Source organism: Sminthopsis crassicaudata, chromosome 1 (genome assembly GCF_048593235.1).
Source record: "Sminthopsis crassicaudata isolate SCR6 chromosome 1, ASM4859323v1, whole genome shotgun sequence".
NCBI lineage: Eukaryota > Metazoa > Chordata > Mammalia > Dasyuromorphia > Dasyuridae > Sminthopsis > Sminthopsis crassicaudata.
Genome location: NC_133617.1, coordinates 483739536 through 483765357, shown reverse-complemented (window position 1 = coordinate 483765357; position 25822 = coordinate 483739536). Strand labels below are relative to the sequence as shown.

The following is a 25822-nucleotide window of genomic DNA, read 5'->3' as shown; positions in this document are numbered from 1 at the left end:
TTGATAAAAAGAGCAGAGAAATATGTTTTCAGGTGATAATTAATTGATATCATGCACATACATGTTGTTCACTTGTTTGTCAGTTGTGTCTAACTCTTCATTATATAATATTTGAGGTTTTCTTAGCAGAGGCAAAGGAGTAGTTTGTTATTTCCTTTTCCAGCTCATTTGAAAGATCAGGAAATTGAGGTGATCAGGGTTCTGACTTGTCCAGAGTCACACAGCCAGTAAGTGTCTAACGCCAAAAAGGTGAGCCTTCCTGGATAAATGCCAGCTGTCTATCCACCGTGGCACCTAACTGGCATATTTGTCTATATCTATAACCTATCTCTTTATCTGTCTATATGTGCATATATTCACACACAAATATATACACAAGGCATTTATGTGTATACAAGTATATTATAAACCTATAAAATCCACACATGTGTGTATATCTATATAGGTGTATGTGTATGTATGTATATATGTATCTATATACAAACACACACACATGTGCAAAATGTTTGTGGCAGCCCTCTTTGTAATAAACTGGAAACTGAGTAGATGCCCATCCATTGGAGATTGGCTGAATAAATTGTGGTATATGAATGTTATGGAATATTATTGTATAAGAAACAATCAGCAGGATGATTTCAGAAAGGCCTGGAGAGACTCACATGAACTGATGCTGAGTGCAATGAGCAGGACCAGGAGATCATTGTACACGGAAACAATAAGACTACACGATGATCAATTCTGATGGACATGGCTATCTTCAACAATGAGAGGATTCAAACCAGTTCCACTTTTTCAGTGATGAAGAGAGCCATCTGCACCCAGAGGGAGGACTGTGGGGACTGAGTATGGAACATAGCATAGCATTCTCACTCTTTTTGTTGTTGCATTTTTGTTTTCTTTCTTATTTTTTTCCCAGTTTGATTTGATTTTTCTTGTGTAATACAATAATTGTATAAATATGCATGTATATACTGGATTTAACATATTTTACCATGTTTGACACATATCAGATTACTAGCCATGTAGGGGAGGAGGTGGGAGAAGGGGGGGATTGGAACATAGAGTTTTGCAAGGGTTAATACTGAAGAATTATTCATGCATACGTGTTGAAAAGTAAAAAAAGCTTTAACTAAAACACACACACACACACACAGATACAGACACTGAATGGCAAAATGAAACTAGTTATTGGGAGAAATAGGAAGTAAAACTACAACAATGAGGAAAACAAATCTAAAAAAAGATAGACAGTAAAGAAATAAGGACTTCAGAAAAACTTTAGATAAGTTAGATATGATAAATTGTGTTGATTTTGGAATGGATGTGGGAAAGGATATATATATATATATATATACATATATATATATATATATCCCTCAGCACTACAGGTTACTTTTACAAAAATTAACCAGATGTGGGGGAAAGGAGAGGGTAGAAGATGGAAATCATAGGCACAATAGTGAATTTCATCAAAAATAATGAGAATAAAAAATTGGGAAATGCAGCAAAACCAGTAGTTAGGGGAAACAATAGATCTAAACTAATTTATCAACAAAAGGATAAAGTTGAAAATTTCAATAAATACCAAATAGAATTCTGAAAGTGAAAGAAGAGAAAAATCAAACAAATAACAATGACAATAATGAATTAATAAAAGTAGGAGCTGATTTTTGTGAAAAAAAATAATGAAATGAATCATCAGCTAATTTGATTTTTAAAAGAAGAAAGTAAAATCATATGAATAATGTAAAAATGAAAAATATTTTGCAACGAAAATGATTAAAACCTATTTTGTCAACTACATGCCATAAAAGCAAAAAGTTTTATAACATGAATGCTCACAAAAATATAAAATGCCCAGATGAGCAGAACAAAAAGTAAAGAATTTAAATAACCCAATTTTAAGAGAAAAGTGAACAATACAAAAATGAATTTTCAAATAAAAAATCTGTGAAAAAGTTGAGTTTATTTAGTGAAATCCATGAAACATTCAAAGAACAATTAATTCTAATATCAAATAAACTGTTTGCAAAAATAAGAAAAGTTGGGACCTGAACAAATTCATTTTATAATGTAAGGTCCTGATACCCAATGTCATTAAAGTCTTGATACCTAAACTATGAAGAGAAAATAGAGAAACTATAAACAAATATCCCTTATGAATGTCAATGAAAATTTTTAAAACTAAAAAATAAGGAAATAGGATAATATAGGACATATGAAAAAGATTATGCACTATGATCAGGTTGAATTTATATCATGAATATGGGATTCAATTATATTTAAAGAAAAATCATGAATCTAAGAAACCAAATTAATAAGAGAAACAAAATATATTATTATATCAATAGATGAAAAGCAACTTTTGAAAAAACACATCTATTTTTATTATAAACACTAGAAACACAGGAATAAATGATTTTCCCTTACTAAAATCAATTATTATACTTAGCAGGGATAAAGCAGAGAGTTTTCCAGTAGATTAACATAAAGCAAGGGCTTCCATTAAAAAAAAATAAATTGAGGGAATAACCATAGGCAAAAAGGAAATAAAATGATTGCTTTTTGCAAAGGCCATTTAAAAAAAATGAAACAAGTGACAGGTAGTGCAGTGGATTAGAGCATTAACTCTGGAGTCAAGAAGATTCAAGTTCAAATTTGAGCTCACTTGAGGCTTACTAGGTATATTACCCTGGGCAAGTCACTTAACCCTGATTATCTCACAAAATAAAATTTTAAAATGAATAAATAAATGAAGATTAAAAAAACCTGAAACTATAACTTCAGCAAAATTACAGGATATGACCCACAAAAATCTATCAGGAGAACATAAAAAAAGGAATTCTATTTAAAGTAACTATTGAATATCGCTATTCCCCAATAAGTAAGTGATCAAAGACTATAAACAAAAAGTTCTCAATAAAAGGTTTATAAAATATTCACAACACATGAAAAAATTGTTCCAAATCACTAATAAGATAAATGCAAATCAAAATAATCCTGAGGTTTCATCTTATGTAGTGTAAATTTCAAAAAATGACCAAGAAAAAATGGTAAGAATAGGCACACAAATGCATTGTTGGTGAAAGTGTGAAAATAGTACAACCATTTTAGAAAGCAATTTGCAATTATGCAAATAAACCCTAAAATGTCCATACCCTTTCAACCAGAGATTCTGTTACTGAATGTATATCCGGAGGAAATCATAGATAAGAAGAAAGTCCTCATACACCAAAATATTTGCGATATTACTTTGTATAGCAGCAAAGAATTGAACTCAAAATAAATGCCCATCAGTTGGGGATTGACTAAATAAATTTTGACATGACCATAATAGGATATTACTGTGCTGTAAGAAATGATGTGTGTAGTGAATACAGAGAAGCATGGAAAGATCTACATGAACTGATAAAGACCAAAGCAAGCAGAGACTACCTACAGTTATAGAGATTTATATACATATATAAATATAGATATAGATATATATACACACACAATAATTGCAACAATATAAATGAAAAAAAAAACCCTACAAATTTAAAAAATCAAAAGTGAATGTAACAAAATTCCCTTCTCTTTTCCTTTTTCCCCCCATTTCTTTTTTCTCTCTGATAAGAGAAATTGGAATTGTGTTTTGCATGATTATGGATATTTGTAATGTATTTTGTTTTTCTTGCCTTCTCAATGGGAGAAGGGTGTAGAGTGAGAAATTTCAGAACTGAAAATCAAAACACACAAAAAAGAGAATAGTGGGGCTGTGGATAATAATGCTACCAAAATCAAATTTTAAAATAGTTTTGTTACAACACTTCCTCTATTTCTTTTGCTTAAATAAGCTAAAATAGAAAGCTTTTGACTTTATTTTTCCAATTTACACATATTTATGATAGGTAGATAGTTTATTGCAGTTTACATAAAGTAAATGTTGACTATGATTGATCCGTATTCTTAAGATGTCAGAACCAGAAGCCTAATATTACTGGAAGGAGGAAGGAAAGGGGAGGGAAGTGAAAGGAGATGGGAAATCTGAATGTGAACAGAAAGAGGTCCTAAGGAACGCTGAGTCATTCACAATCTTCGGGAACACTGTTTATCCCTATGATTCTAACATGCTTTGACCCCTTGATCATCAGTGGGCAAATGCACTATACTTACTTCCTTGAGTTTCCCACTGGTGAATGATGGGGAGATGGTAGCCCGCAACCACTTCCACTTCTCTCCTTTAGCAACGGTGATGGCAGACTTCAAATTTCCATTTAATCCAAAAGTCTAAATCAATAGAACCAAGAATGAACAGAGTTATGGGAGATGTTATGAGATTCTTCTACATAAGGATTAAATCACATTAATACTGGTGGCAAGCTGAATTATTCCTCTCATAAGAATCTTTGGAGATATAGAAGGAGACTGAGTAGTAAGAAAGTGGTAGGCAATGGTTCTAAGCGTCAATGTTTTGGACTTGAACATAATAATTTAGGGAAATGTTTTTAATCTTTGTATGTGTGACAGATCCTTCAGGCAGTCTGGTGAAACCTATGGATCCCTTCTGAATAATGGTTTTAAATACATAGAATTACTAAGAAATGTTGAAATAAAAATGGATTTTTTTTCCCGTTCAGGATCATGGGTCCCCTGAAATCTACTATGGACTCATGGATCCCAAGTTAAAAACCTCTCTCTTAAAGTCTCCTGCTTTTGGTGTGGGCCTATCTCTCATAGGTACCACCAGATAGGGAAGCAAGTTAAGGGAAGGAATTTAGATCTAGAAATAAAGTTGATTTTAAAAATTCAAAAGAAATAAAAATAATTTGGTTTTGTTTTTTGTTTTTGCTCTAAAAAGAGCTGCTTTAAGAGAAAGGTCCGGTTCTCTTAATTAACATTAATCAGCCTGAGGAATGGAAGGAGGAGGGTTTGAACTATTAGCCAGGAAGGACTCTTGTATCTATTATTAATAATAATGAGGAGGAGGATGGTGATGATGACAGACATTTTATGTAGGTTTTAAGGTTTATGCAGCATTTTACATACTTGTTCTTATTTGAGCCTTTCGCCAAAACCATGGGTTTTGAGGATCGTCCTTGGATTTCAAATTCGAACATTGTCAGCAACTTCATTTTATAGTTGAGGAACAAACATTCAAAAGAAAAAAAAAAATGACTTGCCCACAATCACACTACTAGAGTCATGAGTGGGAGTTAACACTAGGACTTTCTTGACTGTAAGTCCAATGGTCTTTCCACCATACCACACAGACTTTGAAAACATGCAAATAAGATTTAGCTTTCGGTTTTATTATGGTGACATCCATTAGACAATGAGTTCCTGGAGAGCAAGAACTCTCCTTTGCCTGTCTTTGCATCCCCAGTAGTTAGCCTAGCACATAGAAAGCAATTTAAAAATGTTTTATTGATTAACTGACTGATACTCCATTAGAATGAGTTAGACTGACTCCAAGAAAACTGGGTCATTCAAAGGAGATTATTTACAGCTACACTTAGCTCAGTTATTTAGAAACAATTATCGGTAGACTTAAGTTTGAAGTTTTGATCTTTCTAGGGACCACAGACAGCCTGGTGCAGTGGGTAAGCAACTGTTCTTGGAGGCAGAAGACCCAAGACCTACCCTTGACATACACCATGGGAAAATCACTTACACTCTCAGTACCTCTAAGACCATTAATTTCTTATTTGCTAATATTAGTAGAGGAAGTTTGGAGCAATAAGTGGATATTGGAGTCAAGAAAAGTCATATTTCTGAATTCAAATCTAGACAGGCATTTATTAGCTATATGACCCTGGGCAAGTCATAATCCTGCGTGCCTCAGTTTCCTCATCTGTAAAATTAGCTGGAAAAGAAAATGGCAGAGCACTTCACCATCTCATGACTGGAATGACTGAACAATAACAAGGAAGTTTCTATAATACAAAGATCCACTCTAATGAAACCAAAGACAAAAAACCAGCAAAAGGAGGGGTAGGGAAGAACAATTGATAGTTAATTATATTTTTGTTTCTCCTAACTACCCTTACCAATCATTTACTGCAGTCCTGTCAACAGGCAACAAGTGAGAAAAAAATGTTGCCAGCATTGCTTTTCTCTGCCTTTTGTAAAGCTGAGAATGATTAAGCCACAGCTCTCATAAAAATTGCTTTAACCATCCTTAAAGAATAGTATAATATATGATGATCAATTCTGATGGATGTGGTTCTTCTCAACAATGAGACGCTTCAGGACAGTTTCAATGATTATGGGATGAAGAGAGTCATCTATACCCAGAGAGAGGACTGTGGGAACTTAGTGTAGACCACCACATAGCATTTTCGCTTTTTTGTTGTTATTTGCTTGCATTTTTTTTCCTTTTTGATCTGATTTTTCTTGTGCAGCAAGATAATTGTGGAAATATGCATAGAAGAGTTGCACATGTTTAACATATACTGGATTGCTTGCCATCTAGGGGAGGGGGTCGTAGGAAGGAACGGAAAAAATATGGAACACGAAGTTTTTCAAGGGTGAATGTTGAAAATTATCCATGTATATGTTTTAAAAATAAAAAGTTTTAATTAAAAAGAATAGTATAATAGAAAGAGCCCTGGACTTGCAGGTTCATGGCTGGAAGCTCTATGATCTTAAGGTCTAAATGAGCATCAGTTCTCTTTACTATAAAATGGAGGCAATAACACAGGCATTGTGATTCTTACAAGGATCTTGTAAAAGTGAATGAGATGTGGGACTTTATCTCCAAATTCCATGCCTTTGTATTGACTATTCCCAATGTGAGGAATGCTCTTCCCTCTCATCTCTGTTTGGAATAACTTGTTTTCTTCCAAGTCTCAGCTCAAATATCACTTTCTACAGAACTTTATTCCTGCTGTGCTAATGCATTCCCCTCCAAAGTTAAGGTCTATCTATTTGGTGTACACATAGTCACATGCAGGTGTGTGTGTATATATATATACATATATACACAAAATCATGCATCTTTTAATCTGTATATACCTAGATAGAGAGTGTATTTATGTAAGTATAATATATATCTATTTATTTACAAGTTTACTCCTCTATTTGAATCTAAGTTTTTTGAGGGTGGGAACCATTTTTGCATTTCTTGAATTCTAAGTGTTTAGACTAGTGGCTGATAGCTAGTGAGTTTCTGTTAAGTGCTTGTTAGTGAATGAATACATTCTGTAGATTGTAATGTGCTTTATGAATGACAGCTGTTCTTATAAAAGTAATAGACTATACAAAATTGTACCACTCTCCAAGTAAAAGGGTTTTGTCAAAGGCAGGTAGGCCCTGAACTGGTAAGAGCAACACCATACTTCCTTGCAAGTTGACAGACTCTTTCTCCCTCATTTTCACATCTAGTCCATTGTCCAGTTTTGCATCTTCTTCCTCCTCTCTCTCCTTTATCTCTTCTCATACAACCAACCACTCTAGTTCAGAGCTCTCATCATCTCTTTCAGGGCAGGACTATTGTAATAATCTCTTAATTCATTTCCATCTCAAATGTTCTCTCTCTCTCTCTCTCTAATCCATCATCCGCCCAGCTTCCAAAGGGATAGTGCTAAAATATAGGTCTGATCCTAGAACTCGTCAGCTAAATAAACTCCAGTACTCCCCCTAACATGTCTTAGATTCAAATGAGCTCTTCCACTTGGCAGCAAAAGTTCTTCACAACCTGACCCCAACTAACTTTACCAGTTTTGCTATTCATTGCCTCTCTTCACAGTAAATAGATCTTGTTTCTCATATCTTCCATCTCCACAACTTTACACAGGCTGTCTGCTGTGCATTCCCTTCTCAGTTCTGTCTCTTGGAATCCCTCGTTTCCTTCCAAATTCAGCTCAAATTTTATCCCTTACACTAGACTTTTTCTCATTACTCTCATTTCCCCATGTCTTATATACACTCCCTCCTAAATCTCTGTGTCTTAGAATGCCTAATTTCCTTCTAAATTTAGCCCAATTTCCCCCTCTTACATTAGACTTTTTGTCATCTCCCTGATAGTGCTTTCCCTACTCCCAATATCTACTAATGACTTTGCCTTTACTTTGTATACACATATACAATTGAATTGAAGCTTCTTGAAGTCAGGGAGTATTAGTTAATTTTTATCTTCATATAGCATTTAATTAAGTTATAACTTAACAGATATATCTTATTTCTTTTTTTTTTTTTTGAGGCTGGGGTTAAGTGACTTGCCCGGGGTCACACAGCTAGGAAGTGTTAAGTGTCTGAGACCGATTTGAACTCGAGTCCTCCTGGATTCAAGGCTGGTGCTCTATCCATTGTGCCATCTAGCTGCCCCGATATATCTTATTTCAATTTTGTAGAATAACTTAGATTTTTATAAGAATTTTCAATATCACCAGATTTTCTTTCCATCACTGGAATGTAGGTTAAGCATGACTATCCTCTTATGCAAAACTGACAGAGAGAGATTATATAAGTAACTAAAAATGTCTCCGGAGCAGGAATAGGACACCATGTTTCATGATTTCCATCCCAGCATTCTTTTCACTAGATCACAAGGAAGAAAGTTGAGAAGAAAATCAATCAATTTTATATGGTTTAAATTCTCTAGAAAGTATTTCAGCATCCAAAATGCTTCAAAGTCTGTTTAATGTTTATGTCACATGTAGGACTGGCCCAGGGCAAAATTACAAAGTAGGAAAAGTTTCCCAGTAGTATCCTCCTGGCTTTCATCTCAGTACCCTTCTCTCCCTTAGGCTCTGATCCTGTGTCCAATTTCTACTGGGTCCCCATTTTAGCTAGCTGCAATTAATCCCCAATAAGATACTAGCTGATATGCTTCAGGATTCCTTTCTCCCTGCAGCAGTTTGTACATTTTAATAGGGAACTCTGGAAAATGGAAAGGGCTTCAATACCAGAAGGAAATAATCATAAATGGTAGAATTTTAGACACTGAGGTAGGATGCAGGAGAAAAGGCATTCTGGAATGGGGGGAAGGTCATCTTCCTGGTACTCACCAGACTATGATACATGGATACTATGTTTTGATAGATGTCATTCATGGGTGGAATTATGTATCAACACTTGTGCTGTGGCATGTATTTTGACAAAAAATAGGTTATTATCTTTTATAAAATGTTGACACTGACTATAGAATCCTCACATTGGTCTGCCTCAATTGAGTTGCCTTTATTATGTAATTTGCTCAAGTAGGTGTAACTCTAGTACACAAAAATTAGTATTGTCACCAAAATTCTAACTTCTTTTCCGTACCTGAATACTGTGTTGTAATACAGACTTAAGATCATGCTTTACTTTCTGAAAAGCATTGCTAGTTCCCAAGTGCCACTGCACAAGCTCTAATTCTGGCTTCCCTTTAAAGTGTCTGGCTATATTCTTCATGATGGAACAAGCCATTAGAATAAGATATAACTGTTTAAAAAGGGCTTTGTGTGTGTTATGTGATAAATTATCCCTTCAGCCACCCAAAACCATGATCATTCTTCAGGTTTAGGGAATGTAGCCAACATAGGAAGAGAAAAAGATTTTGAAGCAGTCACCAAGGTTTACTGCAAAATTAGAAAACTTAAGTTAGATGATTTCAAGGGCATCAAGCCAAGAAGCATCGTGAGGCATTTCTGCCTACCAGTGACTTACCCGACGATTGGTGAAGAGTGTGTAAAATTCTTTCACTAGAACTATTTTAATCAAGGCTGGATCCAGAATGGCTAAGATAGGCAGTCTGCCATCATAAAACCTATAGAAAGCATCAAGATAGATCTAATTAAAACTTTATTTCAGAGATCTGCACAGAAAGATGGCTTATTAAGTACACAACTCACAATATCTGCCTTTAGAATGATCAATCCTCTTAGGCTAAATGACAAAATAGCAACTACCACTCCCCTTTCCCTCTCATCTCTCTCTCTCAACCCAGTCAGTGTGTATCTCACAATCTTAGAGCTACAAGTAGAAACCTCAGAGAAAAACCATTTAATATAATTGCCTGATTTTGCTAATAAAGAGATTTTAACTGACTTGCCTAAAATCAAAACCCATAGTTTGCATAATTGGAAACTTGATTCTCTGATTTCACAGTCAGTTCTCTTTCTACTGAACCACACTGTTCACATACTGTAACGATAAATTCAACTTTATTAATTTAAAATTGATAAGTTATAAGTTTCTCAAAGACAGGAATTGTCATTTAAATTTTTCTGCAGTTCTTGGGACATAGTAGGGACCTTGTTGATTAAATGAGTAATCCTATTCAAAATTACCAGGACTCCAAAGAACATTTCAGAAATAATCTGATGAGAGCCTGGAAAATATCTTCCACCATGATTAGCTGTTGTTTCTAGTGTGATATCTGTTTCTGCCATAAATTCATACTCTTTGTCCTCTAGTTACATGTATTTTTCAGCAGGCAGCTATAAAAATTAGCTATGAAGATTTTTTGTTTTCTCTGTACAGGGAGGTATAGAAAATATATGTTCTAACAGCAAAGATAACACAAGCAGAAGTAAGCTGATTAAGGAAGCCATATCCAAACTATAATCATTTTTTTAAGTACCAAGAAAACAAAAACAAATACAAAACAAAACAAACAAACAACAAACAAACTAGGTGAAAGGGATTCTAGGAACATGGAATCAATTAGAAAATTCCAGGTTTTTCAAATTTCCTCCACAAATAGAACATCATTTCAAAAGTAACATAAAGTAGCAAAAATAAAGGGGTAAAGCAGTTGCCTTCTTAAGACAATTTGAGAGAGTAACTGCTGATAGTATAAAATATTTGAGAATCTATCTATATGAGCAAAACTACAAAACACTTTCCACACAAATAAAGTCAGATCTAAGCAATTGAAAAAATAATAAGTGCTCTTATGTGGGTCGAGCAAATATAATAAAGATGACAATACTACCTAAACTAATTTCCACTCCCTCTATTTTTGTCCGCCTGCATTTTTGATTTCCTTCACAGGCTAAATGTACACTATTTCAAAGTCCGATTCTTTTTGTGCAGCAAAATAACAGTATGGATATGTGTACATATATTGTATTTAGCATATACTTTAATATATTTAACATGTATTGGTCTACCTGCCATCTAGGGGAGGGAATGGGAGGAAGGAGGGGAAAATTTGGAATAGAAAGTTTTGCAATTGTCAATGCTGAAAAATTACCCATGCCTATATCTTGCAAATAAAACGCTATAATTAAAAAAAAAAAAAAAAAAAAAAAAAAAAAAAAAAAAAGGAGGGGTGGGGGAAGAAAGAATAAAAATTATACAAAAAAATTTTAAAAGGACAATTTGAGAGGATCCCATAAAAGACAAGACTTCCAGGGACTGTGGTTTGGCTTCAGTGAAATGCAAATTCCTTCAGGTCAATTCCCCTGAATCAACAAACAAGTCCTGGGGGCAGTCCCGGAGTTGGGAAACAGCTTGGAACTCAATAACTTTCATCTCAAGCCCCGAGGAACTTTCACTTCAAGAACTTCCACACTGCGAATTCTTAGAATAAGGATAAGACAGCTGAGTAGGCGAAGATTGAAGGAACCCCACTGCTGTCTCAGAAAACCAGCCCTAAGGATGTTGACCCAATGTCAGCCCAGGCTCTGACTGTAGCAAGAAGCAGCAAACACACAGCTTGGAGCAAAAAGAACATTTTCCAGAAAGTTTTGTCTGGGAGCCTTAACTGTGATTTAGGGAAGTAAGTGCCTGATATTAGGAGTACCTGATACTGAACTGTTGGAAAAAATTCAGAAAGTGACAGTGAAAAAAGAAACCTAAAACCTGGGACACTCACAACTCGGGATTGAAACCTGATTACAATAAAAGCTGCTACAACAGAGTAAAACTAAAAATGAGAAAGCAAAGGAAAAAGAATCCAGCCATAAATCACTACTATAGTGTAAAAACATCTAGGTTCATATTCAGAGGAAAATAGTGAGGTTAAAAAAAGCCACTCCTACTCCAAAAAGTATCATAAATCATCACAAGCCTAAAAAAAGAGTTATCAGAAGAACTTTAAAAGGACTTCAAAAATCAAATAAGAAGGGAAAAATTAGAAAAAATATACATAATCTCCAAAAAAAAAAAAAAAAAAAAAAAAAAAAAAAAACTATTCTGAAGAACAGTTCTAGGACAAGCAGGCTGATTTCAGAATAGCCTGGAAGGACTTACCTGAATTGATGGTAAGTAAATGAGTAGCAACAAGAGAATAATGCAAACAGCAACAAGACTATGCAATAATCAACTGTGATTGACCTTGGGTCTTTTCAACAATGAGGTGATTAAAGGCAAGCCTAATAGAGAAAGAACTATAGAGACTGAATGTGGATAAAAGCATAATAGCAACCTTTTGTTATTGTATATTTGCTTGTTTTTTTTCCTCATGTTTCTTTTTCCTTTGTTGATCTGATTTTTCTTGTACAGTATGACAAAAACGGAAATATGTTCAGAAGAATTGTACATGTTTAACCTATATTGTATTGCTAGCTTATCTAGGGGAGAAGGAGGAGGAGGGAAAAAAATTTGGAACACAAGATTCTGCAAAGGTGAATACTGAAAACTATGTTTGCATATATTTGGAAAAATAAAAAGCTATTATAAAAAAGAACAGTTCAAGGAGAGACAATATAAGAATTGTTGAATTACTTGAAATTATGATTAAAAAATCATGATACAATACTACAAGAAATTATTAAAGAAAATTTCTAGAACAAGAGGTTAAAGTAGAAATAGAAAAAAAAAAAAAAAAAAATCATTGTTCACAATCTGAAAGAAATGCCAGGAAGAAAAACCTGCAGAAATGTTATAGCCAAGTTTCAAACTTCTCAGATTAAGGAGAAAATATTACAAGTAACCAGGAAAAAACTGCTACAAAGCTACCATCAAGAGCTAGCAAGCATCTATACTAAAAGACATCAGGTCTTCTAACATTATCTTTTGAAGAGCAAGAGTTGAAGTTGCCACGAAGAATAATTTACCCACAAAGTTGAGTATAATCCCAAATGAGGAAAGTGGACATTTAACAAACCAAAAGATTTTTTTATATGTGTGACAAAAAGAGAAGAGCAAAAATGTTCAATTATACCAAATTTTAAAAGTTTGTATAATTAAAACAAATGTAGCCAAGATCAGAATTCGGTCCAATCTATAAGAACACATCATTCCCCAATTGGTAAATGATCAAAGGATATGAACCAGAAGTTTTCAGATGAAGGAATCAAAACAATGTATTATTGATTAGATAAATAAAGTTAATATAACCTTCCAATATTCTTTTATATCTGTCAAATTGACTAAAATGATTAAAGGAGAAAATGACAAATGTTGGAGGCAATGTGGAAAAATTGAGACATTAATGGTGGAACTATGAACTGATCCAACCATTTTGAAGAACAATCTAGAACCATACTCAAAGAGTTACTAAACTGTCTCTATTCTTTGATCCAGAAATAGCTACAACAATAGACTATAGGTCTGTTTTCCCAGATTATTAGGGGAAAAGTAAAAGAACCTATATATTTAAAAATATTTAGAGCAGTTCTCGTGGTGGCAAAGGACTGCAAATTGCAGTGGTTTGGGCAATGGTTGAACAAGTTGTAGTACATGATTGTGATGGAATATTACTGTGCTATGAGAAATAATGAGCTTGATGATCTTAGAAGAACATAGATAGATTTGTAGTAAATAATGAAAAATGAAATGAACTGCAGCAAAAGAATATTGGTTAACATTAAGAGAAATATTGTTTTAAAAATAACTTCGAGCAACTAAGTCATTTTCACTATTATCAATAACCAGAAAATGCAAATAACCTAAAAAGGAAGATATTGTCTAAATTCAGAGAAAGAACTGATAAATATAAGTGTGAATGATTATATATATGTGATTTTTTATATTTGTACATATACATATATAAAATGTGTATGTATGATTATATATATATATGCACACACATATATATGCATATATAGAATATATATATATATATATTAATATAATTTACATCTAATGGTAGTTATATCTAGGGTGGGGGAAGGAGAGGAAACAAAAAAAGGAAAAAGAAAGTTACATGAAAACTTTATTATATACTTAAAAGGAATATCAAGTTATACCTAATAGATTTGCAATTTCATGTGCAAAAATAAATCAGTAAATTAAAACTGGTCTTTGCTGAAACATTTCTGCCACAGTCTAAGCGACGATTCTCAATAAGCACTGAGCTCCTCACTTGCTGGTGTCCTCATCTCTCCCAGAGCCCTCCTTCTCCCTCAGCTCCTCTCCTTAGCTAATTGGCTTATTATTATTTAATCGTGGCATTTAAAGATGAATGGGTTTTCAGAGAGTGTCTAGTCACATTCTTTTATTTTACAGAGAAAGAAATTCAGACCTGATGAGGAGAAGTGACTATTCAACTGTGGTCATGCAGGCAATGCAGCCTGACTCCAAATCCAGTGCTATTTTTACAATGCCATTTTATAGTTGCATAATCTGCTTATTGAAGTTCCTTCTTATCTTTTAAGATGAAACCAAATTATCCCCTTTTCCATGCCTTCCTGCCAATCTAAACAAACCTCTCACACAGCACTTGCCATATAACTCTCCAAAGAATTGACAGCAATTCATTGGATCAAATTTATCTGTATTTACATTGTAAATTGTTAGCTCTATTATACACAGCCACAAGATTATATGATGATCAGTTCTGGTGGGCATGGCTCTTTTCAACAATGAGATAATTCAGGCCAGTTCCAATAGCCGTGATAGAGAGAGTGCCATTTTTTTTTACTTTTTGATATGATTTTTCTTGTGCAGCACGATAATTGTGTATATGTATATATTGGACTTAACATATTTTTTTTTTACCATGTTTAGCATATATTGGATTACTTGCCATCTAGGGGAAGGGGTGGGAGGAAGGGGAGTAATAGGAACATAAGGTTTTTCAAGGGACAATGTTGAAAAATTATCTTTGCATGTTTTGAAAATAAAAAACCTCAATAAAAAAGATTGTTATCTCTAAGAGTATAGGGACCATTTTTTATACTTACCCCCACATTTTGCCATATTTCTTAAAACATTCCCTATCAAACTCCAAAATTCCCTGAAAAATAATTAAAACATATTAGACAATGGGAAGAGACTGGCACCATGAATATCACATCAAGGCCACCAGAAATGCTGTTATGATTGAGCTGGAATGATCATCTGGTCTAACAACCTTGTTAAGCAGAGAGGGAGAATAGCACAAGGAAAAGCATTCTAAGCTCCCTGAGTTCTTCATAAATGACTTCAATAGGAACTAGGAGAGGAAGTCAATAAGAATTGTCTTAGTTATTTCTCATCTAGCATAGGATTTTTTAAAAGATTTTTAAAAAGATGTCTTTAATAAGTTTTTTTTAATTTTTTACCTGTCCTACTCACTACCTTGTCCCACTGAACAAATTTTAAAAATGCCTCTCACATTAGCCATCAAAAAAGGATTTATAGTGTGGGGGATGGGGGGAAGATCTTAAAGATCATCTAGGCCAAGGCTCTTAACCTGGGATTCATGAATTTGTTTTTAAAAATATTTTATAATTACTTTTTAATATAATTGATTTTATTTCTAATCCTATGTATTTTATTGTATGTGTTTAAATAATAATATTCTGAGGAAGAATCTATAAGATTTACCAGATTGTCAAACAAGACCATGACACAAAGAAAGAATAAGAACTCCCAATTTAGGCTGTCTTTTTAAATTTATTGAGGGGAGGACCTACCTATGTATTTCTGCAAGGCTTTCTAATAATTAACATTGGCACAGAATACAAATGCCCAATTAAACTCAAGAAACAACACTGGCCAACATGAAGAAGACCATTGCAGATATGAATGCTAAGTCACTATCTGTGCCCAGCACAACAGGACCCAGAATGCAGTAGGTGTGGTGTCTTATTGTGTAATAAAGTGTCATAAATAGAAGAATATTCTTTGAGTCAAGAATACCTGGATTTAAGTCCTCCCTCTGACATACACTGGCTGGGTGACCTTGGACAGGTATACCCTCTTTCTCAGTGCCTCAAGAAACTTCCTGAAGCTAAGTTTGTAGAGTAAATATTGACCTGCATTAATAGAGGGAGTTTCTTCTCAAGGAGTTTCTCATGCCAGTAAAGTCACAGGTGTGCTCTCCCATTCAAAAATCTCCAAAAAATCAGCCCTGATTTTTTTCTTGTTCTCTGTCATGTTTGACTCTTCATGACCCCATTAGAGATTTTTTTTGGCAAAAATACAGTAGTGATTTGTCATTTTCTTCTCCAGTTCATTTTAGAGATAAAAAAATTGAGATAAACAGGGTTAAATGGTTTGCCCATGCTTACAAAGCTAGTATTTGAAGCTGGATTTGAACTCAGGGTCTAACTCCAGGACCACCAAGGCACTCTATCCACCTGCTACTGCCCTTTAGAACAGATTAGATCAGGATTAAACAATATGAGGCAGAGAAAAAGCTCAAACTTACAGTTGACTCAAACACCACTACTTCTCCTAATACATCAAGCTGATTCCCAATAAGCAAATGCTGGTATTCTTTAGTGGCTACAAGAAATTAGTCTTCAAACCTTGTCTTTGTTTTCTATTTAAGAGATCCCTCCCACCCTATTTTCCTGATCCCAAATCCTCCTTTTCAAGGTGGTACATAATAAAATGATGGTGGGGAGATGTAACAAGTAATGATTTAACAGAATGAGATCCATAATCACAACACTGAAAAAGGAGTTTCTTCTGTATATTCATACTCACATTTCGATATTCAAGAAATGTCCCAACAAAAGGAAGAGGTCTTGGCCCAGGAATACCCAGCTTCTTAAAAAAGCTATATGGCCAGATCCCATATCTGTGAGGAAATAAAGTGAATAAACAATAACAACAATGATAATGATAACAACTAGACTTTGTTTTATATTTATCACATATAAAATATATATAATCTATATTTATATAGGATTTCAAAACTTGTAACATTTTTTACAAATACAATATCATTTTATCGTCACAATAGTAGCAATAAATAAAAGCCAATATTATTCTCATTTTATAGCTGAGGATACTGAGGCAGAAAAAAAATGTGCTACTAACTTGAAGTATCTGAAACTGGAATTTAATTCAAGTGTTTCTAATTCCAGGTTCGACTTTCTCTTTGTTCACACCACAAATATTCTTCATTAAACAAATTTGAGAACCAATTTTTTTTTAATTCATCATCATCTAAAATACACTATTGTTGGACAAATTTGGGGTTTTAGTGGAACCTTGAAGAAAATGTTATTACATTATATCCTTTTGAAAAAAATTATTGAGTACAAATAAATGATTTATATATTTGTGCTATAATTTCATTTATGATTACTACTCAAGTTTAATACCATGGGATTAAAATTTCAGCAAACTCTCAATTTTTTTTCTGTCCTTTTTTAAGGATTCAATTTTTGATTCATAGTCTTCTCTACTCCGACTTCTACCCTTAAATTTAGGAAATTCAATTAATATGTTAATATCTCCTCAAATTCATTTGTTTCCCAGTTCACCAACCTTTTCAGCCTTTATGATCTATACCTTCACTTTGCTATACATGGATGAATGAGGATGAGGATGGTCAGTATCACCCATAAGTGTTCATTTTCCACAATCCATCATTCTGAAATTCTCTTTTTTGTGTGAATGTGTGTGTGTGTGTGTGTGTGTGTGTGTGTGTGTGTATCCTTCCCCCAACCCCCATGCCTCAAACTTCTTATTCTTCATGTTCAGTGCAACTTCTAGTCAATCACTCCCATCCCCTGTTTTCTTCCTTGTACTCATGAAAATAAGTAAAGAAGTCACACAGTTGTTTTAACTGGATTTATCAGATTTTTTTTTGTTATTTGTTGGTTATTTGTCCTTAATTAACTCTATTATATTCCCTAAATATTTGCACTTGAATAGTAATCATTAATGAAATTATAACACAAATCTATAGAACATTTATTTAGGAGAGGTATCAAAACCAGATTTTGGAAGGTTTTAAATACCAAGCATGGTCCAAGTGGGTAGTAATGAGAGATGGTCCAAGGGAAGTGACAATGGGTATATAGAGAAGCAAATGGATGGATGGATGGATGGATGGATGGATGGATGGATGGATGGATGGATGAGGAAGAGGCAGAACTGATGTGAATTGGCAAGTGATTTCATCGAAAAGGTAAGAGAGAAAAGTCAAAATTAACACAGTATCCTTAAAGTCCCAATTCTCCTCCCAAACTCCATTCTCATATCTATGCCCCCACTACTATCTTCCCTTTCTATTTTGCTGACCTCTATTCTATTCAATATTAACTCCCTTATTTTTCTATCTCATTAAAATTCTCAAAATTGGTACTTCCCTCCTTTCATCTTATTTTTCTTCTTCTATTTCTCTAAGATATCCCTATCTCCTTTGTTATTGTTATTCAGTCATTTTTCATTCATGTCTAACTCTCTGTGACCTCTTTAGCAAAGATACCAGAGTGCTTTGCCATTTCCTTCTCTACCTTATTTTACATATGGGGAAACTGAGGCAAACAGGGAGCATGTGATTTGCCCAAGGCCACATAGCTGGTCAGTGTCCGAGGTCAGATTTAAACTTAGGTCTTCCTGATTCCAAGTCTGGCATTTCTATCCATTGAGCTATCTACCTGCCTCTCCATTTTCTTTCCAATATTAATTGAGTTTTCTCCACCCCAAATAACAACAAAAATTCCCAAAGATTTTATTCTTAAGTGCACAACATTTTGTGCTCAATAAGTGGACAGCATTCCACAGTGGAAAAGGCACTGGCTCTGGAGCTAGCGAATTTGGCTTTAAATTTTACTTTTTTTTTTTTTTTTTACTTTATTAATAGATAATAAAGTAAAGAGAATAGAGTTAAAAGTACACATCAGAGAACAAAAGAATAACCTACAAGAAAGCAAAGAAAAGATGAATACTCATGAATATAACTTCCTCTATTATTATATATGCTTTCTTGAAATGGAAATTTATTTTTATAGATTTTGAATCCCCCCTGATGTTCTGCTGGGCACAAGATAACATTTTATTCTGTTTGTTTGTTTTTTTTAATTTTCCTTTTCTGTATTTCTTTTTCTATTCTGCTTTTTTCTTTTTTTTATTGTTTGCTTTTTTCTGGTTATACATGTACATTAATTTTTAAAATACACATACAAAAAATAAATTTTACTTTTGATGTTTACTAGTTATATAATCTCAGATAAATCATTTAATTTCCCTGTATTCTGGCTTCTTGTGCAATAAAAAATGAGTCATGATAGATAAAAGAACCAGAATTGTAAAGTACCTCAAAGTTCAACCACTTCCTTTTAGAGATAAGGAAATTGAGGCATATAAATGACTTGACTAGAAGGTCACACAAGTAGAAAATTTAGGAAGAAGGATGGAATCCCAGATATTGGAGTAGAAAACCTATAATGTCTCTCCTAGCTTTGGATCTATAAATGTACAGCTTTGGATCTCCTCAAGAACTTCATCAGTTGAGGGGTTCTTAATCTGGGGTCTGTGAACTTGATTTTGTAAAATGCTTTGATAACTACATTTCCATAACTGGTTTACTTTAGAAGCTTATGTATTTTATTTTATGAATTTAAAAGCAAAATTTAGAGATATGTTTACTATCTTTCCCAAAAGGAATCATAATTCATAAAAAAGGTTAAGGACTCCTGCATTAATTATTCCCTCCATTTCTTGCATTTTCAATCCCTTTGTCTCTATTAGTTTCATAATTCTAGTACTATCGATAAAATTAGACATTTATATTACCCTTTTCAAGTCTGAAAAGTATTTTATATACATTATATAAATGTGCTCAAGTTCCTGATATCCTAAAACAAACTTCTTTTCATTCTGTTACCCTTCTGGATCACCACATCCTCTCTTACCCCCTTCTTATTGCCAGTCTGTATATTTAACTCTCTTCCTGCTGTCCATACCAACAATCTCAACCATCAAATCCAAGCTTGATGATGCCAAAAGCAGAATGAAAATCCCCATCTCCTGACTCTGAGGAGTCTGCTTTTCTGTTACACAGGGTGCCTTAATCCAAATTCCTTGCTCTAAAAAAAAGATTGGGCTCACTAAGAAAATGATCTTTTAAAAATCCCTTATTATTATTATTAGTAGTAGTAGTATTTTTATCTTTGCATTAGCATTTGACACAATTGGCTATTCCTTTGTTGAAATGCTCAATGGCCCTGGCTTTCATTACACTTTCATTACACAATCTTCATCTGATTCTTTCTCAATCTAACTAAACAAAGACATATCAAGCCCTTATTATGGACAAGGCACTGTGCTAGGAACTGGGGGGAAAAAGGACACTTTATAAGATAAATACTATTCTATGCCTTCAAAGAACTTATATTTTCCTAGAAAGATGCAATCTATATGCAAATAAATACAAAATAATTTCCTATATTTCTAAGCGAACTTCCTATCTCTATTGTTTTCCCATCTCTTTGAATATCCCCAGAACTTTTGCTCTCTTATATTATCTATATATATTTACTTATAATGATCTCATCTACTCTTATGGCTCCAAGTATATAGAAACATATGTTTGAAGTAGCAGTATGGCACATTGAATAGAACATCAGACCTGGAGTCATATTCTCTCAAATTCTGCCTGAGAAGCAACTGATTTACTCTGGATATGTCAATTAATCTATGTTTCCCTGCTTCCTAAATTGTAAAATGGGTATAATACCTATCTCCCAGGGTTGTTGTAGGGATTAAGTGAGAGAATATTTGTCAAGCATTTAGCACTTGGCTGGCACATAGTTTGGAGTGGGACCTCAGGGAAAGAAAGGTTAGTGTTTTTTTGGTGGATGGAGGAGTTAAGTAGAAATGTTCAGTGCTGTTGCTTTGTCATTTTTTAGTTACATCTGACTCTTCATGACCCCATCTGGCAAAGATATTGCAGTGGTTTGCCATTTCCTTCTCTGGATCATTTTACAAATAAGGAAACTGAGGCAAATAAGATAAGTCACTTGTTCCAGGGTCACACAGCAGTCAGTATCTCAGTCTAAATTTGAACTTGCCTTCCTGACTCCTAGTGCAATGCTCTATCCATTGTACTCTGCAGCTGCCCATGAGTACATTATAGCCAATTCTGACAAAATTGAGAGAAGGACCATAGAAGTTAGAAATTGAATTATGTAAGAAAGGGATGGTATCAGAGTACAGTGACAAGAATAAATGCTTAATAAGTGCTAGTTTCCTTTCTTCTGTACTTCATGGATCTAGAAGTGGAAGGGACTTCAAAGATTATTCTACACATCTCCCTAATTTTATAGATATAGGGATCTTCCCAAGACTACAGAAATGTGGGTTATGACAACTCAGACCACGGGAACAATATCTCTTGCCGCCATACTTTGATGCTGTTTCGTACCTCCATTTGTTACCCAATTTCTCCAGTCCGAATATCCAATACTGAATTTATTATAGTGATCCTGGGCAAGTTGCTTCCTCCTGTGTGCCTCAGTTTCCTCATCTGTAACATCTGTAAAAAACCACTCCAATGTCTTTGCCCAAAAAAAACTCCAAATGGAGTCATGAAGAATCGCTACAACTAAAAATGACTGAACTACAACAAAAACTGAACATCTCTACCAAATTACTTCATGAACAAAACAAAAACCAATCTTTCTCTCCTTGCTGCCCTATCCCAAACTCAACCCTCGCTCTGCCCTCCAAACTCCCTATTTTTGCTAATAGTACCAACATTTTCATACTCAGGCTGGAAACTTTGGACTTCTCCCACACACTCTTCTATTTCCTGTCCAATCAAGTTTAATATTCAAATCTACCTCCTTTTCATTCCCTCTGCCTTTCATTTTATGTGGGAGAGAATATCACCTGAATCTCTTCTCTTCTATTTTCCCCCTTTATATTCTTCCCAAAGCTTCCTTTGAAATTTAATTTTGGAAAAAATATTTGGTTTCAAAAATCCAAAGTTAGAAAATGTATTTAATAAAGGCTTGTTGATTGATTGACTGAAGGACTTTTACTTTTGTGTTTGTATGTCTAGAGCCTAAACTAAGTGTCTGGCACATGCTTATGAAGGTTTGTTGATTTGTTGATTATGGTTCTGAGCAAATCCCTTTACCTCTCTCAGACTCAATTTCCTCCTTTGTAAAATCATACCTCCTGGAGATTAATGGAGTTAGTGAAAATGAAGAAAGGGAGAGCTCTGAAATGCTTTACTGCTACTTAATAAAGCCCTCCTCTTCTCTTCTCTTACTGTGGAATGGAGGTAATCCTTGCTTCTTGAAGCTTTGACAATTCCTAGGAAGCCAAAAAAGCTGTGAGTCCAGCCCTGGACTGAATCCATCTGTTGGTCAAGTTCCAGCCCAGTCAGATTTGAAGTGGCTTATCACAAAGTTGGTTGCAGGGGAATAGCTTTTTTTGGATGACCCTCTAATAAGGCAGAAAAGAGTTGTGGTCTGCAGATTCAAGGAAAACCCCACATCAATGAAATCACAGCTTGCTTAAATATTAAAGCATAAAGAGGTGTTATTAATAACATGTTTTAACTGTTCTACAAGAAGCAAATTTTCACAAGTTTTAATAAATGTTTAACAGAATTGAATAAGATGCTCAAAGTCGCTTAAATGAAAAGTGTTGGCCTTCTCACTAAGGGTCATAATTTTAGCTCAAACTTTAGAAGTCATTTAGTGCAACCCCTTTATTTTTACCTCTCTGAAGCACAATGTCACAGAGCTAGTGACAAATTCAAGACTGGAAATTGGATCCCTTGACTTCAAATCCATGGTGCTCTCCATTAAAACACCTATTTGCCTTTAGTTTTTTCTTAACAACAAAACTATAAAGTTGGTAAGGTTATTGTTATTTTTTTTCCTTACAGATGAGGAAACTGAAGTTTAGGGAATTAAAGACACTTGTCCAGTGCTACTCAGTGTCAGAGCTGGCAAGCTAAATTCAGTTCATCTCACTCTAAATTTAATGCTTGACACTAAACTAGAGGCTCCCAATCATCCATCAAGAATTGCCCCACCTCTGCCCTTTTACCCTTCCTACTAGGCCTTCAGTGAAAATACTTAGGCCCACTATTAGACTTTTTTTTTTTTAACTTTTTTTAAAATATTGACTTCTAAATTTTTTCCCTCACTTCAACCCTTCTCCTATTCAGTGAGAAAGCAAGCAATATGAAATCATGCAAAATATTATTTCCTTATTAGGCATTTTTTTGGATGATTAGAATTCCTTGAATGCAGGGACAGTTTTTTGACTTTCTTTGTACCTAGCACAGTGCCTAGTACATATGTGCTTAATATTAGTATTATGTAATACATATGTACAGTACACACACACACACACACACACACACACACACACACACACACACATATATTAGTAAGAATAATAATGCTTCTTGAATTGACTGGTATCTTCCTCCCCCCAAGAAACATTGAAGACAGTTCACAAGTTCTACAAGCTAAGGATCTTTAATGGCCATTTTTTTCATGGATGGTATACAGAAAAGGAACCCATACTATCCAGGGAAGAAAGCACTGATTCTAGAACTAGAGAAGTTGGATTCAAATCTAGCTTCTATTATTTATTACTTGTCTAATCTTCAGTAAGTCCTTTAATTTCTCTGATTCTCAGTTTCCTCAGTGATAAAAATGAGACTAAATAACCAAAAAATCCCCACTACCTCTAATAAAAGAATATTACACTGGATTTCACATCTGACTTTAGACATTTACAAGCTATGTGGTCTTTGGCAAATTTTTGTGTGTGTGTGTGAAATATGTGCAATTTTTAAAAAAAATATATTTTCATGTTTTTCATATTGTGCAAGAAAAATCAGATCAAAAGGGAATAAAAGCCACAGGGGAAAAAAAGCAAACTATAACAATAACAAAAAATTGTGATCCATATTTGGTCTCTATAGTTCTGTGCTGAATGTGGATGGTTCTTTCTACCCCAAGTTTATTGGAATTGCTTGGCAAATTCTTTAACCTCTCTTAGTTTCCTCCTCTGTAAAATGTGGGATTTAAAATCTATGACCTTTTCAGCTCTAAATCGATGATTATGGTCTAAGAACCTGAAAGAGAAAAAACAGATTTGTTATGATGTAATTTCCCACAGCTCTGAACTTCCTCTTGTCTCTGTGGGAAAGACCTTCCTCTCCTTCTTTCCCTCCTACCCTTTCTCCCTCCTTCCTTCAGATAAATTTCTTTCATTGCCAAGGAACAATTCTCAACAAGTGTGTTAATCTTGGGAGGGATAGGAAGCCTAATTTGTTTAGAGCACAAAATACTCTCATACAGGACCACAAATCCTCAAGCTAGAAATGGCTGGGTTTTGTCAGTTTCTTAACCCAAACCCCAACTCTGGAACAGAAACAAAGCAAGACTAAACTTACAATATTAGCAGAGTGCCACAAAGCACTAGCAAAGTCCAGGTTTCCATGGATAGGCTGGTGAGGAAACCCATGCTTCAGATTCAGTGCTGCAGGCTGAGAGACTTCTGTTGCTATTGAGAAACAAGAAATGACTGATCTAGAAGTACTTTCCTCTGGGTGTGTCCGGTTTTTGCAGCTGGTCACATGCGGATATTGAGGGTGTTTCCTACACAGCCTTTGCTTCCAAAAGGAAATACAAGGCAGTTTACCCATCTGAGCCCAGAGCTGGTAGATTTAGCAGTGGAGGATACCGACTACAGAAGTCAGTTTCATGTTATTGATGAGCCACAAATCGAGGATGACTTGTCCATAATCACAGAGTTAGGAAGTAGCAGGGATGGGATTTAAGCCCTGCATCTCTTGCTCCAAACCCAGGATTCTTTCCACTGCCTCCTAAAAAACTTGTTTTCTTTGGGCATCTCTAGGCTACTTCCTGTAATCCTGGAATTCCCCTTGCTTTCAGAAGAGCTGACCCAGGTTCTCTAAACTCTCTCCACCCCACTACACTGTTCCAAGACCATCTGTCTGCTTGTGAAATTACAACCCAGGAGCCAAGATCTCAGAATTGGTCAGTAGGGTTTCCAAGTGCCACCCATTAGAGCTGGAATAATATGTACTTTGGTAAACACAAAGTTTGTTGCTAGGAAAACACAGTCTCTGAATTTTGAGATTATCACTCTGGAGCCAAAGAGGGAAAAGGCAGATTGAGTATATGTGTATGTTTACCCTTTTTAAAAGTTTTTCAAAAATGCCAAATTTTGTGATTAGAGATGTCCCTTTTTTCCTCCTGAGGCAATTGGGGTTAAGTGACTTGCCCAGGGTCACACAGCTAGGAAGTATTAAGTGTCTGAGACCACATTGGAACTCAGGTCCTTCTGCCTTTAGGGCTGGTGCTCTATCCACTGCGCCACCTAGCTCCCCCTCCCAGTTTTTTTTACATCCCCTCCAGTAGGTCATTTTCTTTTTGTGTCATATAATATGTCAACCTGACAGGTATGACCTCGGATTTACCTCAGAGTTCTTTTCATTTGCATTTCTCTAATCAGTAATGATTTGGATCATTTTTTTCACATGACTATTGAAGCTTTGATTTCTTTTTCTGAAAATTACCTATTCATATCTTTAACTATCAACAGATCAATGATTCTGATCTTTATAAATTTGATTTGGTTCTTTATGTATTTGGGATATAAGACTCTTATCAGAGAAACTTGCTGCAAAAAAAAAAAAAAATTCCTTTAGTTTCTGTTTTCTTCTAATTTTGCCTGCATTAATTGTGCTTGTACAAAACCTTTTTAATTTCATGTAATTAAAATTATCCATTTTAATTCCCAT

General features: G+C 34.5%; 1 protein-coding gene across 1 annotated transcript in view; it reads right to left on the bottom strand.

The window, feature by feature from the left end:
- Positions 1–25010, bottom strand: part of LOC141550489 (cytochrome P450 3A24-like) — a 47216-nt gene extending 22206 nt beyond the window's left edge. Inside the window, exons 1-5 of the mRNA XM_074281204.1 lie at positions 24449–25010; positions 16771–16864; positions 15039–15091; positions 9631–9730; positions 4156–4269 (exon numbers count right to left, since the gene is read on the bottom strand). Of these exons, the coding sequence (XP_074137305.1) occupies positions 4156–4269; positions 9631–9730; positions 15039–15091; positions 16771–16864; positions 24449–24519 (432 nt within the window). The 5' untranslated portion in view covers positions 24520–25010. The remainder of the gene's footprint in view (positions 1–4155; positions 4270–9630; positions 9731–15038; positions 15092–16770; positions 16865–24448) is intronic.
- Positions 25011–25822: the final 812 nt, after the last annotated feature.